Raw genomic sequence first — 18970 nt, forward strand, 5'->3', positions numbered from 1 at the left:
CAGTGTATGGCATGAATTCCTTCTCCATTGGGGGGGGGGGTGCTCACTACAGCAATGGTGCAGCAGCATGGCTGGAGAGAAGTGGGTTAGTAATGGCCACATTCTCTGACCACACATGCAGTGGTCTGGCTTGCACCCTTTGTTCTGGTTCATGTGCATCCCATAGCTCTTCTCACCTTGCTCTTTATTTCTAACAAACTGAAATAAAAGCTAGTGTTGAAATTGAGCTGCCATGCCTTCAAATAGCCTTGTCGTTTTCAGATTAGCATATACATTGCCCTATGATTTTTGGTCAATTCTTGTTTTGCTGTTCAAATTCATTTTTATGGTGCTTCTTTGAGATTAAGAAACACTATATCAGTAGCCCCCATCATCACCAAACATGTTTACAATTTCTTTGGGCAGAGAGAGATACTTTTGTTGATGACTAGGCATCTTAATGGGCTTTATAATGCAAACCAATTTATTATGAATGATTGGACTTTGCAATAAAAACAAAATCAATCTATTTGAATAAGGGAGAGATGAGGAGATGCTATTTTTGCACAAAAATAAAATTGAAGGTGGAACTATGTATTGTGTATGGGCCATCATCAAAACATCATCCCTCTGGCTAGTTCTCCAGTGTCAACAGTAAGTGCAAGGAGGGATTATGTGGGGCAAGAAATGAAAACCTCATGCTGCACTATGAGTGGGAGAACTCAACATGGGGATGCCATGTGTTCAGTGATAGCTTCATGGAGAGCTTAACTGTGGTGTAGCAGTTAAGTGTGTCAGGCCAGGACCTGGGAGACCAGGATTCGAATCCCTGCTAAGCCACAAAGCTCACTGGGTCACCTTCGTTCTGTCACTGCCTTTCAGCCTGACATATCTCACAGGGTTATTGTGGGGTTTAATTGTGTAAGGGGGAGAACCTTGTATGCCAACTTGAGCTCCTTGGAGTAAAAGGTGGGATGGAAATGAAACAATAAATAAATGTTTCACCTCATATAATAGGGAAGGGGTGAATACCAGCATCTGTTTAAAACAGAGGTCACCCAAGGGCACATTTGCAAATGACAGAAACTGTTGTGGGCATCACACGCAACCCTTATCCCAGCACACACTGCAACGTATTCTATTGGCTACAACTGAATGCTTTTTCAAGCCTAGTTTCAGTTGGTGGTGGAGACCCTGTGAGCACATGCACACTCACCAACACCACACTGGCATCTCTTGGTTTGAAATAACTATCTACAAGAGATGACTTAGCACAGATCCATTATTTAACACTTATGCTAGTTTACGTACCTTGAGCTTCTCCTGCTTCCCAATTGAATGATATGCCCCCTTTCTGACACCAGCCTGGGAGATCATTATTTAATAGAAAACAGGCTCAGACTGCAAATTATTTCTAGCTAAACTGTACTGTGCTTCATTATCATACCAGCTACATCTCAGAGTCAACATTCATAACTCAAACGTTTAAGTTGTAATGCAAACATGCATGCATCCCAGAGAAATTATTTATGATATTTTAAATATTTTAGACTGAAAAGGCTTACAGTCTTTCTGTCCCCGCACCCACCGCCCCGAAATTAAAGAAGAGGCATAAAGGAACCCATTTGAATAAAATCAATCTTGGTCAGTCTGTGTTCAGCCCCTCCTATGCATAGGATAATGTGGCAGATAATATACAATTAAAGTGCAGCTCTGCTTGGGAAAGAGAGTATATATAAAATGTTATCACTATACACCATCTTCCTAGCTTCTGTATATATTAAAATACTATTTTTCAAACAAAATTACTTTCAGAAAAAAGTACTAGACCTAGAGGTGGTATTACAGAGCAATAAATGGAACAAGAATTTAACTTATAGGGCACTTACTCAGGACCAGCGTTCGGGTGAACAGAGGGCAAGCCAATGGGCAGCTGTGATGAGGAGATGGATTCAGGTGTACTGAAAGAACAAGTGAGCTTACTCATTATAACAGAAACAGTCATTTGTTATCTCATAATGCAGTAACAATCGTCTATCTAAACTATAGGTTGCAAGAGGTACTTTAATATGTGATTGCTCCTTTGAAAAAATGTGGTGGGGGGAAGTCTTGCTAATGTTGTCTAGTGTAGAAAGCAAAAGGCCATGTCAAAAAATATAAACCCATAAGAATTAGGTTTAATGGAAATCAGACATAACATATTTTGGTGTAGTGCCGTTCCAAACCATGTTCATTGAGAGGGGATGTATTACTGCCTGCAGTTATTTAAAACAAGTGCATATACCATTTTTCTTCAGTTAAAAGCAGTTAATGCATTACCAAAACGAAAGGCATAATATAAAAAAAATGATGAAACCAGTCACAAAAGAATGGTAGCATGTACTGTATCATGAAAGTAAAGAGAGTCAAAACAGCCTTCTGAAGTATACAATTGTGCCCCGTTTCTGAAAAGCTCCGAAGGATATTTCTGCATGCAATGGAGGCTGATCCATTTGGGCAAATGAGACCCTGCCCACACAAGCTCACTCTGCTCTCACCCAGCCCCCACTTGCCTGCTTTTCTACATAAAACCAGTCCAAGGGGTAGCACTGCAGGTCAGCTTCCTGTCCTGTGTCTCAGTGTTGCCCTTGTAGAACTCAGTAGGGAGGATGAACTCACAGCTAGAATTGGTTGACTCTGCTGGTATCTCTGCCCTTTGCCCAACTAGTGCCAATAAGCACCAGACACCATTGTCTATATGTACTTCCATGGGCTCCACAAAACCTGGTCTACTCAACCCATGTCAGGCCCTCCTGACAATGGATCTTTAGGATCCCCTGCCCCCCTTCAGCCCTAGAGATCTTAGCACATTAAGCAGAGGAGTAAAGTTTCCTCTAACTCCTGTTCCTTTGTTCTCATGAGGCTAGATTCTGCAATTCAGGCTGATACAAAATCAACTAAGACAATAATTCTTCATAGAGTAAATTCTTCATGTCTAGACGAGTTGTAGTTGCCCAGAGGTTTACACATCTTTGGACAGATCCCTTATTAAAGCAGAACTGTTCTAAATTGTTTCCAGCTGAATTTTTCTCTAGGGCCTAAGATCTGAAATAAGACTAATTCAAGTACAAGATCTGAGCACGCACACAAACACACCCACACACCCACACACCCCTACACACCTACACCTTATATGGATCCTATCACATAAGGAGGGATGGGAAACTTGTGACCCTCCAGATGCTGTTGGACTCAAGCTCCCATAAACCCCTAAAAGCATGGCCAATGGTCAGGGATGATGGAATTTGTAATCTAACAGCATCTGGAGGCCTTCCTGTCTCTGGCATAAGGATTTTGCAAAATCCTGGTACAGTGGAGAATGTAAAAACTGAGTCTCCATTAAGAGATAAGATACCTATTCAGTGTAGCATGTTGATTTACCAAAGATAATTCATAATCCTTGTTTTTTACTTTTAAGGATCAAGGCCATAGAGGGTGGTAAAATAAAAGTCTGCTACATAGCTACTGATATTTACTTCACCTTCACACTGTTTGCTAGTTGTAGTGGTGTGATTTATAATAGCTGAGATTGCTCTTTTGAAAGGGACTTTTTCAATGCATGCTATTAAATTGCTGGTTAATTTTCCACATGAGGTATTAGATATAATCAGGCACAAAGAAGTAGTGGGATGTATTGATACTATGTCTCCCTGTGATATGCCAAAGAAATTCATGTTTTATATTACAGTATGGCTCTCTGTTTAAGATCAGGCTGATTTGTGTCTCCCTCTTGTCTGATGGTGGGACTGGAAAGTACACCAATACAAGGCACCCTTGACACTTTAATAGCTTTATTTAAATTGGCTTGGGATTTATGACCAAGTCGTCCTTTTAGTAGGTGATCCTATTACAACACAACTGTCTCTGCAATTATAAGCAAGAATTCAAACAAATTAAAATTGGCCTTGGTTCTATGGTGACTTTAATGTGAACTACAGCTGGCCACGCAGCTAAGAGGTCATCTGACGGCTCTGTTGCATGGCCAGATTAGAATTTCGTTTGTGATGAGGTGTGTGGAAAAAGTTACTGACCTCATCGCAACCTTGAAACCAATCTGGATGTGCCATGAAGCAGTTCAGATGATTGCTTGCCCATGCAACCACATTAAGCTCAAAGCACATGTAATTAAATGAATTTATGTAAAAAACAACAACCAGTATGTACTTGTTCATCCGGACACATGCAGTTGCTGGAACCTCATATTGTGGTTCCAAAGCATGTTCTCCTACTCAGCTACTGCTTCTTTCACTTTCATGCCCATCATTGCAACCAATTCTTGCTTCTGTTTGGAGACAACATTCTTATTTCATTGCAGGGAAAGATATTTCACAGATCACATCCCTTCGTGTTAAAGCATTGATCAAAGATGGGAATCCAGAAATATGTATTGACACAGATATCATTCAATAGGAGTTTTGGAGCAAGATGTCATCAGCATGCTGATTATACCCAAATTTCTGTTGCATCTGAGCAAGCCCTGGACCAATACCTAGGTTGTAGCTGTGGTCATCTGGATGGGGGTCAATAAACTTAACTTGAATCCTGGAAAGACAGAGGTTTTGTAGGTGGGTGGTTCCCAGGTCAATCGCCTGTTCTGGATGGCACTGCACTCTCAGAGGGATTTACTTTTATTCTTTCTGAAGCCATGCTGGACATGTTACCGCAGGTAAGTTATCATGGAGAAACAGTTTCGACTATTTTCCTCTTTCTGTTCTTCAAAAAGCAGCTCTCTGCTTCTTTGATTGATTGCACTATAATATGGGGTGTTATGGAATCACACTACATAATCTAATTTATGTATTATCCCAGCTCAGTGCATGGATGATAAAGAAGCATCATCCGGACTTAATATTTTATGATGACTGATCAGTCAAAGTTTGACCCAGGTTCAAATTTTATGGAAGGAAGCAAAGTAGGTGGAAATGAGCAACCAAAATAGGCTGCATTGCTCAGTAGACGTTACATCCTTAGCTAGTACAGTAATGTAATCATTTCAACACATGCCAAACTTTTGGCTGTGCCTACTTTACTTTTCAGGCACAAATTGAGTTGAGAACATAAGAACATAAAAATTGCCCTGCTGTATCAGACCAAACACCTATCTAGTCCAGCAACCAGTTTCTCCCAGACGTTAATTAGATGCCTCTGGAAAGCACATAAATAGGACAAAGGGGTAATATTCAGGACCCTGGAATTCTGTCACATGTGCTGCTTGGTTGTGTAAATGGATGTAATGTGCTGAAAATGAAATGTACGCAGCTGCTGTCCTCAGTGCCATGGAGACTTCAGGTTCTCTCACCTTCCTTTAATGTTCCTTCACACATTATGCCTTGCCTTAACAGATTTTCCCATCTGGTTGATAATTACATTGCACCAAAGGATTATTCAGAACAAAAGAAATTTGCTTCTTCCAACCAGCTAGCACATCACAAAATCTTGCTGTGAGTTTTCCCTCTCTCAACTGAAATCTCTTAGCCCACTTCCTCACCCAAATCTGAAATGGTTCCCATGGAAGAACTGGTGCAAAGTAGGTGGGGGTGGATCCTTCACAAATGTGTCCCTTTTTCCATGAGTTCTCACAGCCACACTAGAAGCATGGCAACAGAAGTGAGCTGCCGCTCCCTTGCTTGACCAGGTCTCCAAACCCAGCAACGGAAGTAGGAAGCGTTCCTTGCTTCTGCAATTGGACAAATTCCTTATTTTCCCCTGTCATGGCTGGGAGCCATGCACAGTGCTGGAAAATAGATGCCTACTACAGGAGCAATCAATCAATCAATCAATCAATCAATCAATCTTTATTGTGATCAAAGACCAGGCAGCAGAATTAACAACAGCAACATATGCATCCTTATCTTCTGGTGTGCTGCACAAATTCCAGCATCACACAGTAAGGGAGGGTCACAGAGTGGCCTAGGCAACTTAGTATCATTTCCTGCACTTTGCTGTGAAGCATGTGTTGGGAAATAACTGGTGAATACCAATTAATCCTGAGGTCTCACATGTGTGGGGAACTACAAAGAATTTTGAATTCTGATTCTGTCTTCTGTGTCATTAGCTACCCCTCCTAGTTTGATGTCATCTGTAAATTAGCTGAGCATCCCCTCAATTTCTTCATATAAGTCATTTCTAAAGATGTTGAACAACAATAAGCCCAGGACAGATCCCTGCGGCATCCCACTCATCACTTTTTTCCAGGATAACGAGGAACCATTAATGAGTTCTCTTTGGGTTCGGTCAGTCAAACAGCTACAAATCCACCTAACAGTTACCTCGTTCAACCCACATTTTACCAGCTTTCTCGCGAGAACATTATGGGGGACTTTGTCACAAGCCTGACTGAAATCAAGATACTGTACACTATGTCCACAGCATTTCCCTGAATGTTTGGTAATCTCCTCTAGTAAGGCATCATCCAAGTCTTCCGTCTGGCTTGGCGGTCTATAGCAAACACCCACAGTAAGGTCACTGTTGTTTCTCTCTCTGACAATTTTTACCCATATACTCTCAATCTGCTTTTCATGCTCCATGTCATGGATTTCTTCTCAAGTGTACACATCCTGTTTGGCAGCATTAAATTTCCCACAGCATGGGACTCCTTCCAGACAACCTGTTTATTAAGTATTCGTCCTGATTCGCTTACACAGAGGGTGGACTATGTCTGGTCTTTATGAAGCATTCATTCAGATGTTTGTTTGCTGGGAGGTTCTAGGACTATAAGCATCCATCCTCAATTCATCCTGCATTGCTTGTACTATGGTTCCCCAACTTCCCATTAATCTTTCATTCATTCATCCAACACTTTTTAGTGCATTTCCCCATCACTTTCCTAACTGCAAAATGTTTTGTTTTGCTTTGTTTCTTTTAGTGGATCCGTTGTGCTAAGACAACAAAGTACTTTAAGCCACTTTAATTGCACAAATCCAAAATGCCAGTATGCATTTGAATCCCCTGCCCACGCCAAATACCGGCAGTCAGGAAGTGACCATGCATAGTGCTAGAAAGACAGGTGGTGTCTCTGCTTTGCCTTGGCAATGTGGCAGGGGGTGCTCTTCCTCCCCTCCCCATCCCCAGCACAATGAGCAAACTTCACCCATATTTATAGCCCAGCCCTCTTGAAAAATTGCCAGCCAGTGGTTTGCAGGCAGTGAAAACAGCTACGTAGTTAGGGCCGATACTTCAGCTCACACCTACACTGCCCCAGCCACCAATCTTTATATGGGCAACCAAAAGCAGCCAAGGATAACTTATTCATCAGCTTTCCTCAGTCACGATTCTCGCTACTATAAATCAAAAACGTCAGTAACAGCTCTCTCTCTCTCTCTCATCCTCAGTTCTCACAGAGTGACTCTTATGCCTATGAAAAAAAACTCTGGGAAAGAATGGTTTATATTAGGATTGTTCTTCAGGGAAGCATGTTTTATATTAGAATAGTTCCTCCAGAGGAGGAACAGGAAATAGGGGGGCTGAGGGAGTACTAGAGATGCAAGGAATCTCCTCTTGCCACTAGAAGGAGATGGGTTAGCTCATGATCTGCAATATGTTCAAAGGAAAGCATCATTCATTTATTCCTAATTATGCCATATTCATTCCAAACTATCCAGGACCAGTGCATTAAAAGGGAAATTAATATTCAATTAGCCTAAAGCTTCTGCATTAACAAATATTAATGAGTGGCTTTTTACTTGCTGAGGTGTCTTCTTTGAAGAGCTTTGATTATAGGGATTCTCATTTAAAGATCTTAAGGTTTTTTAAGAAGTAGCTTTTAAGATTACAGATCTTCAGAGGTTAATTTCCTGAGGCCTCCAGTTCCTTCGTTTTCTGCGGAATTGTACTTTAAAGTCATGTACTTGTTCTTGGAAGGCAGATTTTGGACCATCTTTAACAGAAAAGTACGATCCTTCAGGAAGGCTCACCTGGCACCTTTGTTATGTATCTTTAGGTGCCAGGCAAAAACACTTATGTCCTTTTAATTGTGTTTGTGGGAGGGTGTTATTGGTTTGCTTTTGTTCTTGTTCTTGTTTTTATTATGTATTTTGTGTTATCTTTTGTATTTTTATGTTGTGAACTGTCCTGTGATCTTGGATGAAGGGCAGCATAAAAATTCAATAAATAATACTAAAAATAATAATACTAAATATTAGAATTTCAAAAACTTAAATATCATCATTGGGTTGTATCCAATTATGCACTTCCACTCACACAAACTGGGGCACCTGATTTTGGCCAATCTCCCCTACACATCACATCCTTAAAAGAGCTGCCCCTGTGGGTTCAGACACTCTCCAGGTGCTAGTCAATCTAAGCAGACCCACTGAAATTAATGGACCTCACTTAGACATGCTCATTAATTCCAGTGGATCCGCTCTGAGGAAAACTTAGTTGAATATCACCCTCTGGAACAGTTGGGTGAAAATAAGGTGAACCACTTTGCACAACTGAGAGCCACTGTGGTGTTTACAGTGTTGGACTAGGACCTGAGAAACCAGGGTTCAAATATCCATGAAACCTTGAGTTGGTCACTATCTTTCAGCCTAACAAACTTCACAGGTATCTGAAGAAAACTCATACCAATAACAAAGCTCATACCAATAACAAACTTAGTTGGTCTCTAAGGTGCTCCTGGAAGGATTTTTTTTATTTTGTTTTGACTATGGCAGACCAACACAGCTACCGATCTATACTTCACAGGGTTGCTGTGAGGATAAACTGGAGAGGGGGAGAAGTTTGTATACCACTGTGCACTCCTTGGGGAAAAGGTGGGATATAAATGTAATAATAAATAAAATGAAATGTTATTTCCATTTGCACAATGTCACCATTGAATGTAACCCATTTCATTTTGTTTAGAATCATAGAAGAGAGAGAAAGAACAGCCCATTTTATTATTATGAAGGGTCAGCAATGTGAGTTTTCTGTAAGCAAAATGTTACATTTCAATAATATCTAGGTGGTTGCAAATATTTTCCAAAAATATATCCATTGCTAAACCACCACCAATCCCGTCTTACACCAATTAGGATTGGTAACTCTGCATGGATTAATTTACATATATTATTCCATGCACAGAGGTATATCATGAACGTAGGGCAGTTAATTACAACATATATATATATATATATATATATATATTTACACAATCCACTGCAAAGAACCTACTTTTATTGCATATTTTCACATGAAAATTAGACTTTCAGTACTGCTTTGATCAGAAAAGTAATTGAAGAAACTAACTCGTGGGATTTTATGTTTGCATTTCAGGTGAAATAATTTCACATACAATTTCTTCAGTTTAAATAGAGTCGTTCCTCCCGCCGCCACCTAACCACAAACTCAGTTTGTCGGCAGAATAAGAAATCAAGTTCTACCTGGGTCACACGTAATCAGCAGAAACAAAGATTTTGCTGGACAAATTTAGTTACATCTGTGCAGCAGCCACTGATGAAACAATTCATCATTTTAAAACGAACCTGGCATGTTTGTGCTTCATTTTTAATGACCCATTTCTACCTGGTATTATAATTGAAATATACTCAGAGTCGCAAAGTGATTTCATGCTCTTTATTCAGCTCATAGTGGTGAGGAGGAATGAATGAATGTCCCCTCAAAGTATCTGCTTTATATACATTATTTACACAATGGGCTGCACATGATTGGCTAATTCTGGAATTCTACTGTAAGCCAATCTGGTTGTGGATTCACTTATCTCTGGAGCATGATTGGGTGTTTCCTGCCAACCAATCAGACTGCTGCATTGTTCTAGGACCAATCAGACTGATGCATTCTGAATCCTATTGTTCTAGGACCAATCAGACTGCTGCGATTTGGATCCTATTGTTCTAGGACCAATCAGACTGCTGCAGTTTGGATCCTATTCAACTCAGTACATAACACCCCTCCCCTCTAAGTTCCAGTCCTGCCCGGGAGGTCACATTCATAGTCCTCGAGGTACGCCGGCGGCCTACGTGTGCGTTGCGGCCTGTGGTGTTCCCTGGTCCGGGGTTCAGGTTCTGGCTCGTGTTCCAAGGATGCTGGCTGTGATGGGCCTGTTTGGTCTGGCGCAACCGGCTCGCTCAGTCGTGGTTCTGGTTCCGGTGTCCTTTCGGCCTCGCGGGTCCTCTCTGTATTTACTGATTCTGCCTCTCCTGCTGGCCCCTCCTGCTCTATGGGCCTCACTGCCGCTCTGTTCCCTTGGGACTCCTCTGACCTTTCCTCCTCCTGGTTTTCTCCCGGGAATCGTCGCCGTATCTGGTCGCAGTGGCGGCGCCAGCATTGCCCCCCATCCGTTAGGACCTCGTATGACACGGGGCCAGTGACCCCGGTGACTGTGGCGGGTACCCATGCTGGGCCTGCCCCAAAATTCTTTGCGTACACTGGGTCTTGGGCCTCGAAGGTCCGGGGGTTCCTGCCTTCCCCCACCACTACTTCATCCTGAGCTCTATCGGGGTGAAGGCGGTCCAATCTGATTGCAAGGCGCCGACCCATTAGTAGTTCAGCGGGGCTCCGGCCAGTCGTTGAGCTGGGGGTGCTGTGCTGTGCTAGGAGGAATGTGGCAAGACGGTACTCCCAATCCCCTTGCGTCATGCGGCGAAGGGTGTCCTTGGTGGTCCGCACCATGCGTTCTGCTTGGCCATTGGTGGCAGGGTGGAATGGAGCCGAACGGATGTGGCGGATGGCGTTCTGCGCTGTGAAGGTTTGGAATTCTCCTGACGTGAATGCAGTCCCGTTGTCTGAGACGAGAGTGTCAGGGAGCCCGTGGGTTGCAAACAGCCTGCGTAGTACCCGGATGGCTGCGGATGTAGAAGTGGACGGTACCAGTGCGACTTCCAGCCATTTGGTGTAGGAGTCCACCACTATGAAGAATGTTTTCCCCTGAAAGGGGCCAGCGAAGTCCACATGCAGGCGTGACCATGGTGCTCGGGCGGACTCCCAGGACTGGACTGGGGCCCTTGGGGGATCTGGGCGGGATTCTTGGCAGGCCTGGCAGTGTTTGACCCAGGCCTCTATCTCTCCGTCGATCCCCGGCCACCACACATAACTCCTGGCCAGGGCCTTCATTCTTACTACCCCTGGGTGTGTCTCGTGTAGGGCTGTGAGGACCCTTTTGCGGAGGGGCTGGGGAACAACGACCCTGCTTCCCCATAACAGGCACCCCTTGTGGGCCGACAGTTCATGTTTGCGGGTTGTGTAGCCAGCGAATTCTGGCCCAGGGCTGTTGCTGGGCCATCCCCTCCACACCCAGTCCAGGACCCGGGAGATGACCCTGTCTTTCTTGGAATGGTGTGCAACTTCTTGTGCCTGAATGGGGCGGTCGGGAAGCAGCTCCAGGCTCATAACCTCTTGTGCAGGTGCTGGGTCGGGGCCTGTTTCCGGTAGTGGTAGTCTGCTGAGGGCGTCCGCATGGCCCATCGCCTTCCCAGGTCGGTGAATCAGTGCGTACTGGTAGCTGGCAAGGAAAATTGACCACCTGAGGACGCGAGGAGACAGCACTTGGGGGGTCTGCTTTTCGGGGGCAAACAAGCCAAGCAACGGCTTGTGGTCAGTCACCACGGTGAAGGGCCGCCCGTACAAGAAATCATGGAATTTTTTTACTCCCTTCACAATTGCCAGCCCCTCCTTGTCTATTTGTGAGTAGTTCCGTTCGGTTGCGCTGAGTGTCTGGGAAAAGTATGCTACTGGTACCTCTCTTCCATCCGGGAGTTGGTGTCCCAGGACAGCGCCAATGCCATAGGGTGAGGCGTCGCATGCTAGCACCACCGGCAGCCTCTCGTCGAAGTGTGCCAAGACCGAGTTTGAGACAAGCAAGTCCTTGACTGCCTGGAATGCAGCCTCCTGGCGCTGGCCCCACACCCAAGGGGCCCGCTTGTCCAGAAGTCTGTGTAGGGGCTCTGCTACCGCCGCTTTGTGGGGAAGGAAGGAATGGTAAAAGTTCAATAGTCCCAAGAAGGCCTGAAGTTCAGTCTTGTTCTTGGGCGCTGGGGCATCACAAATGGCCCGTACCTTGTCCCCAGTCGGGTGTACCCCTTCTGCGTCCACCATAAATCCCAGAAAGTCCACCTGAGGCACTCCTAGTAGACATTTTTCCCGCTTCACCTTGAGACCCGCCGTCTGGAAACGGTGCAGAACGGTGCGGAGGCGGTCCTCAAACTCCTCTGGTGTGGGCCCGGCAATCAACACATCATCGAAGAAGGGGGTGACTCCAGGAATTCCTTTAAGGAGAGAGTCCATTAGGTTCTGGAATATGCCTGGTGCCACGCTGACGCCGAATTGCAGCCGCTTTACCCTGAACGCTCCTCTGTGCGTCACAATCGTCTGTGCCTCTGCTGTGGCCTCATCTACTGGTAGCTGTTGATATGCTTGGGCCAAGTCCAGCTTGCCAAAAATTTTCGACCCAGCCAGGGTGGCAAGAACATGGCTGACCACTGGCACTGGGTATGCATGGGCCGTGAGGGCCTTGTTTATGGTACATTTGTAGTCTGCGCAGATGCGGACCGAACCATTAGGCTTGACGGGTGTGACGATTGGGGTTTCCCAGGGGGCATTAGGCACCGGCTCCAGCACTCCTTGCTCCACGAGCCGGTCCAATTCCTCGTCTATACGGGGTTTCAGGGCGAACGGGACCCGGCGGGCCTTGAGCCTGACTGGTCGTACTGCGGGGTCAAGCTGTAGAGCAATGGGGGGGCCCGTATACTGTCCCAATTTCCCATCAAAAACCCCCGGAAATTCCTTGCATATGGCGTCCACGTCCACTTGTAAGCTAGTGTTGTTCACCCCGGTGACGGCTAGCCCCAGTGGTCCAAACCATGCCAATCCCAGTAAGCTAATGTAGGGGCCCTTGACCACAAGCAAGTCCAGTTGCCGCGTCCGCCCTCGGTATTGCACCCTGAAGGTCCCCACCCCCATTGTGGGGACCTTACGTTTCTGGAAGTCCCGGAGGGTGAATGGGGCCGGCCTGAGTTTGGGACCCCCAGTAGGACACAGTTTCCTTAACGTCCTTGCCGAGATTATGGATAGATTTGAACCCGTGTCAAGCTCCATGCGGCATGGGGCCCCCTCTATCTGTACCTCTACATAAATTTTCTCTACGTTGGGGTGGGGCAACTGGTATACCTGGAAGTCCGTGAGCTCCGTTGAGTTGCCTTGGTGCGTTGGGCCCCGGGACCTGGGGCTCTTGGATTGGTCATCTGATGCCTGGCGTCGGGTGGGCCGAGCCCGACACACCCGGGCGATGTGCCCCGATTTTCTGCACTGCCTGCACTCTGCGTTGCGGAAACGGCAGGTCCTCCTCTCGTGACTTTCTCCACAGCTAGCGCAGTTCCCTCCTTCTCGTCGAGGCAGCTGTGGTATGTGGGCTGCTTGAGTGCGCTGCTGTACTCGGTGCACCTCCTCCCTGTTGGATCCTGAGTCGTCGGTGAGGTCTTCGTGGTGGACCCTCGGTTGGGATGGCTGGCTCGGCCGTGCCTCTTGCGTCGACTTCTCCGCAGCTTCCGTTGCCAGGGCCTCCTCCAGAGCGACCTGGAACGTTAGGTTCTTCTTAGCGTAGAGGCGTCGTTGCAGCTTCTCATCCCTCAGGCCACCGACGAGGCGGTCACGAAGCATGTTCTCCAGCTCTGAGAAGTTGCAGAACCGGGCGGCTTGGCGGAGAGAGGTCACAAACCCAGTTATGGTTTCCCCAGGGGCTTGCCGCTTTGCGTAGAAGGCGTTTCGGCGAGCCACCACTGAGGGCTGTGGCGAAAAGTGCCCCTTCAGCTGCTCCATTATTGTTTTGTATGGAACTGTAGCGACGTCTTCAGGCGCAAGGAGAGCCCGGGCGATTTCAAACGTCTCCTCTCCGCAGACGCTGAAGAATATTGCCCTCTTCTTGGCGTCTTCGTCATTGGTGACCCCTTTGGCTTCTAGGAGGAAGGTGAAACGAGAGGCGTACGCTTCCCAGTCTCCAGATGCTGGGTTGAACGGCGAGAAGCTGCTGTCGGTTGCCATTCTGAGTTCCTTGTGTCCCGGAGCTGAAGCCTGGATACACGGTGCGAGGCAGCGGTGCGGCAGGTGGCGGTGCTGCGGTGCGGTGTGTGGCAGTCAGCTCAGCGGGATCCCACCTTCGTCGCCAGTGAAATATACTCAGAGTCGCAAAGTGATTTCATGCTCTTTATTCAGCTCATAGTGGTGAGGAGGAATGAATGAATGTCCCCTCAAAGTATCTGCTTTATATACATTATTTACACAATGGGCTGCACATGATTGGCTAATTCTGGAATTCTACTGTAAGCCAATCTGGTTGTGGATTCACTTATCTCTGGAGCATGATTGGGTGTTTCCTGCCAACCAATCAGACTGCTGCATTGTTCTAGGACCAATCAGACTGATGCATTCTGAATCCTATTGTTCTAGGACCAATCAGACTGCTGCGATTTGGATCCTATTGTTCTAGGACCAATCAGACTGCTGCAGTTTGGATCCTATTCAACTCAGTACATAACAATAATTCATGCCCACACAAGAACATATAATTTTTTTTGTTGCATATTCATCTCTGAGGGGGGAAATCCATGTGCTGAATTAAAAATACATGAGTTTTTGTTATTTGCCCAGTCCTTTAAAATGCTACTACAAGCTTGACTGAAGCTCTAACTATTTCCTCAGATCTTGAGGTACTTGCCTTTGCTATCTGCTAGCTCTGCTGAGCAGAAGAAAGTAATTTCAGTGTGCTGTTCCATGCTGAACAAATTGGATACCTCAGGCCTAAATCAATTTTGTTGTTGCCGCCTCTGCTGAAATGCTGGGATCCCCCCACAGATGCTGAAATGCTGGTTGATGCTGTCAGAAACCCTAGGAGAAAGCAGAAACTTCATGATTAACCTAGAACATAACCAAGTGAGATTTCAGAGGCTGGTTGCCCTTAGGCCTCAGAGCCTTCCTGAGGCACAGAAAGAAGTGCAGCTGTTGCAAAATCACCCTTGGCCATTGACACACATTGAGAAGCCACAGGATCGGATAGGCTTGCTATAAATACTAAGAGCCTGGTTTTCGGCCTGCTATAGTGCTGGAGGTGGAAAGCAGAACAGAGAAACTGCCTCTCCTCATCTGTGGCTTAGCATGTCCCTGCCTCTGAGGTTCATTGGAGAAAGTATTCAAGGTTTGGCTTGGGCTGGAACTGGGGGGTGCTAAATTGGAGGGTCGGAGATGGGGAATCGGATTTTGTAATTCCCATAATTCCTAAGCTACTTGGGACTGATGGGAGTTCGAGCCTAAACTGAGGTACAGTTGGTTTAGATTGAGGTATAACTATCCGTATAGCCACAACATAACCCACAACCTTTGGGAAATGCAAAGAGTAGGTCTGCAAAACATACTGGATGTAGTTGTGGTTGTGAAATATAGCCTGCATTGCACTTCAAGGCCCAGCTTCCAGAGCCTCCCGATTCTACTTGAGCCCCCGCTCGCCTCACTTGCAGCAAGTGGGCGTTTGCACTCTGGGTCGGTGAACAAACCTCCCAGCCGAGATTCACGCCTGTCAGCCACAGCGCTGCCTGCCCTGACAACCAAAATTTGTACTACATACTTTCGAAGAACTCTGTGATCCAAGAATTTGAAGGGGGGGGAGAAGGAACAACACACAAATAAAACATAAGCGTTATGAAAATTAGAAGGACTTTCAGAGAGGAAAACCGCAACAAGCGGGGGTGGGGCGGGATTATCCTTCTGGCTTTTACAGCAAAACAAAGCATCTGCCCTAGATACCAGTGTTAATTAAACCAAGCAGTTCTTCTGCTTCTGAAAGCATCTCTGGGAAATTAATTAAAATTTCATTGTGGATAAGGTTTTTACACAGAAGGCTAAAAGGAACACACACACACACACACACACACACAACAAAAACCCCTACTATCTAAGAACATACTGTTGCAACTTGAGGCCAGCATACATAGTACTGCTTCCCCCAAATTATGACAGCTTTTTTGGAGCTATTGTGACTGCAGCAGTTGCTGCCAGCTACATCCATGGGGCAGATGACATGCAAATAAAACCCATGCCATTCCCCCCACCCAACTTCTTTCCTAGAATTGCTTTCTCTTATTGTCATGTTTTGATGAAAACATTTGTGTGTAAGTTCTTCTGGACGTTCAACTCAATGTACAGTGGAACCTCGGGTTATGTACCATCCTCCTTACGAACGCTTCAGGTAAGGAGCTCTGCTAACCCGGAAGTAGGTGCTCTTGGTAGCAAACTTTGCCCTGGGATGTGAGCAAAAGTCACACGCCGGCGGCACAGCAGCAGCAGCAGCAGGCCCCATTAGCAAAAGCGCGCCTCAGGTTAAGAACGGTTTCGGGGTAAGAACGGACCTCCGGAACGAATTAAGTTTGTAATCGGAGGTACCACTGTACATGTTAGGTTTGCCTAGGGCATGGATAGCCAACATGGTGTTATCCAATTCTTAATGTTCTACCTTTCCCATCAACCTTGACCATTGGCCAAGCTGGCAGGAGCTGATGGGAGTTGTAGTCCAACAACATCTGGAGGGCAGCACATTGGAGGAAAGTTGGGTAAACTGGCTTTTAGAAGGTAACAAATATTATGTGTGGTGTGGTTTTTTAAATTGGTTTCATGAGGCCAATTATCCAAATTTTCACTCTAGTATGAGTTATCCATGACTGTGCAAGCAGAGCGTAGTTGCCATGTGTGCTTTTGAAGGCTGTAGGCTTGGGCTGCAACCACTGTGATCTCAGAGAATGAAAAACATGTCTCCCTGTTACATAAGCAAGCCTCTTCTGTCATTCAAAATGATCAGTGCTGTGGTAAAGGAGAGCAGGGGCCAGCCCTCTAGCTTCACCACTTCCATAGCTGTCCCCCAAGAGGTTTTATCTAACTTCATTGTCTTTGGCTTTTCTCCTGACTTTGTTGTGTCTTTTACATTCTAGCTTCCAATGCTATTACAGTTCACTTTCAGCCACTGCTGCCAGGACATCCCTGTCTCCCAGTTTCATTGACAACAGTCACCTATCAATGCTGGCATTCAGTTATGATCCCTGGAGAGCTTTGGGGAAGAAGGCAAGACAGCTGTATACCAACTGAAGGAGCACATATTTGACCTCAATTCAGAAAGCAATTTAAATGCATAAGTAATGTTAAAACATGAATGGACCTATTTAAATCAATAGATTGCTCATATATTTAAAGCAATGAATGGGACAAAACACTTTTCCAGACTCCTACATTAAATCTAGCCTGCTATAATGAGTTGCTATAAAAAGAAATAATATTCAAAATACCCTGAAGGGTTTTCAAAAAGCAAATTTGTGCATTTGTGCACTTCATTTCAAGATCCAGAGACATCTTGGAGTGAGTTTCAGAACTAGTTGAATTAAACAAATAATCCTCCCCACCATCAAAAAACAAATTCTTGCCAGCTCTTCACTGTTTTGTGAATGATACTCAGAGCTTCACTGTGACATATATCAGATTGAAGCACTAATTGTGTGATCCTATGCATATATAAAAAAAAAGTCCCATTGAGTTCAATGAGGTTTGCTACCATTCAAGTAGGTATTGAAATGTCATTGAACTCAGTGGGACATACTTTTGGGTAGACAAAAATAGGATTGCACTGTAAATCAAAATAATTTCAAAGGTTATCCCACATTAAATTAAAGGTAAAAGGAACATTAGAAAGGTCAGGAACCTATTGGATGGTGTGAGACTGAGACATAATGTTGGGGTTTTACTAAGAAAGAAAGATGGATGATATATTTCCATAGCTGTGCAGCTCCTACTAAAAGTCTGTGGGAAAGAACAGCAGAAGTATGGTGATGAGGGGGGGGAAATGCGTCCAAGAAGCAAGGCCAATAATACTTAAACCACTCCAACAGACATCTGTGTTATCTAGTGAGTAGTATATTCCAGATATAAAAGCTTACTGGATGGTATGGGAAACATACATTATACATGGCCTGCATGTTTTAAACTCTTTATAATACCATTGTTAGAGGCAGCATGGAAATAATTCAGATCTCAGAGGCAGCGAGGAAGGTCAAACAAGAATCCACTGGATGGGCAAACATTTCACAAATAACTAAACAGTCAAGAATATTCTGAAAGATGAAGAAGGAGTGAAGGGGTGCAGAAGGCCCCACTGAGGTTCAGTAAGCCGTACACATACAGTAATACAGGCAGCATGGATAATATATAGTATACACATACCAACAATACATATCATATACTGTATACTATATAGAAGAGCTCCAGAAACAGAGGCTACAAATAATCAACCATAAGACCCAGTAGACCCCTCACATATTTTATTGGGTGGTAAGGGACCTTGGACCCTAGAATTTCGCTCCTATGCCAAGTGATTTCAAATCTTTATTAATAAGGCAGGATCACAGTAATCCTTAGGTTTGAAGTCCAGAGGCGAATGTAGTGTGGAATCTAGACACATATATGTTGTGAAGATGCTTTTTTTTAAAAAAAAATTAAAAATCTGAAATTAAAATTAAAATTTTAATTTCAACTAAAAAAAAAAATTTAAAATCTGAAAAAATATATTGAATTTGCCATAGCTCACCATCTCCATCTAGTGACACATTTGTATAATGCACTTTACAACAAACTTAAAACATTTTATTTGCAGCTATATAGCTGAGTCCTACCATGTGTAGAGAGATTGCTTAGAGGGTAGAGAGGATCTTCAGAGTCTTTTGGGGGGGGGATTGGTCATGCTACGCCACTGGCTCTGAGCCTCCCTCTGGCGCCATTACCATTACCATTTGACTTATGGAAGTTGAAGGTCTTATGTGAGGAGCCTTCTGAATGCATAGAGGTTCCTCACATTCTTTAGAACAGGCATAGGCAAACTCAGCCCTCCAGATGTTTTGGGACTACAACTCCCATCCTCCCTAACCACTGGTCCTGTTAGCTAGGGATGATGGGAGTTGTAGCCCCAAAACATCTGGAGGGCCGAGTT

General features: G+C 45.0%; 1 protein-coding gene and 1 long non-coding RNA gene across 7 annotated transcripts in view; one reads left to right on the forward strand and one right to left on the reverse strand.

The window, feature by feature from the left end:
- LOC310670099 overlaps positions 1-17821 on the forward strand; it is an 87933-nt gene extending 70112 nt beyond the window's left edge. The window contains exon 4 of the long non-coding RNA XR_014507523.1: positions 16929-17821. This is a non-coding gene — a long non-coding RNA (uncharacterized lncRNA). The remainder of the gene's footprint in view (positions 1-16928) is intronic.
- Positions 1-18970, reverse strand: part of LOC310670082 (uncharacterized protein) — a 75564-nt gene that overhangs the window by 34975 nt on the left and 21619 nt on the right. For 2 of the 6 annotated variants that reach the window (XR_014507517.1, XR_014507518.1), the window contains exons 1-2: positions 14665-15261; positions 1869-1940 (exon numbers count right to left, since the gene is read on the reverse strand). Coding sequence is in view for 4 of the 6 variants with exons in the window: in XM_083424644.1 (XP_083280770.1) it covers positions 1291-1344; positions 1869-1940; positions 14665-14726 (188 nt within the window). In the remaining 2 variants the exon portion in view is untranslated. Of the gene's footprint in view, positions 1-1290; positions 1345-1868; positions 1941-14664; positions 15262-15362; positions 15912-18970 lie in introns of those variants that run through there. The other 4 variants (XM_083424644.1, XM_083424645.1, XM_083424646.1 and 1 more) reach the window with 4 other exon arrangements.

Source organism: Podarcis tiliguerta, assembly GCF_965153285.1.
Source record: "Podarcis tiliguerta genome assembly, chromosome: 1".
NCBI classification, from domain to species: Eukaryota; Metazoa; Chordata; class Lepidosauria; order Squamata; family Lacertidae; genus Podarcis; species Podarcis tiliguerta.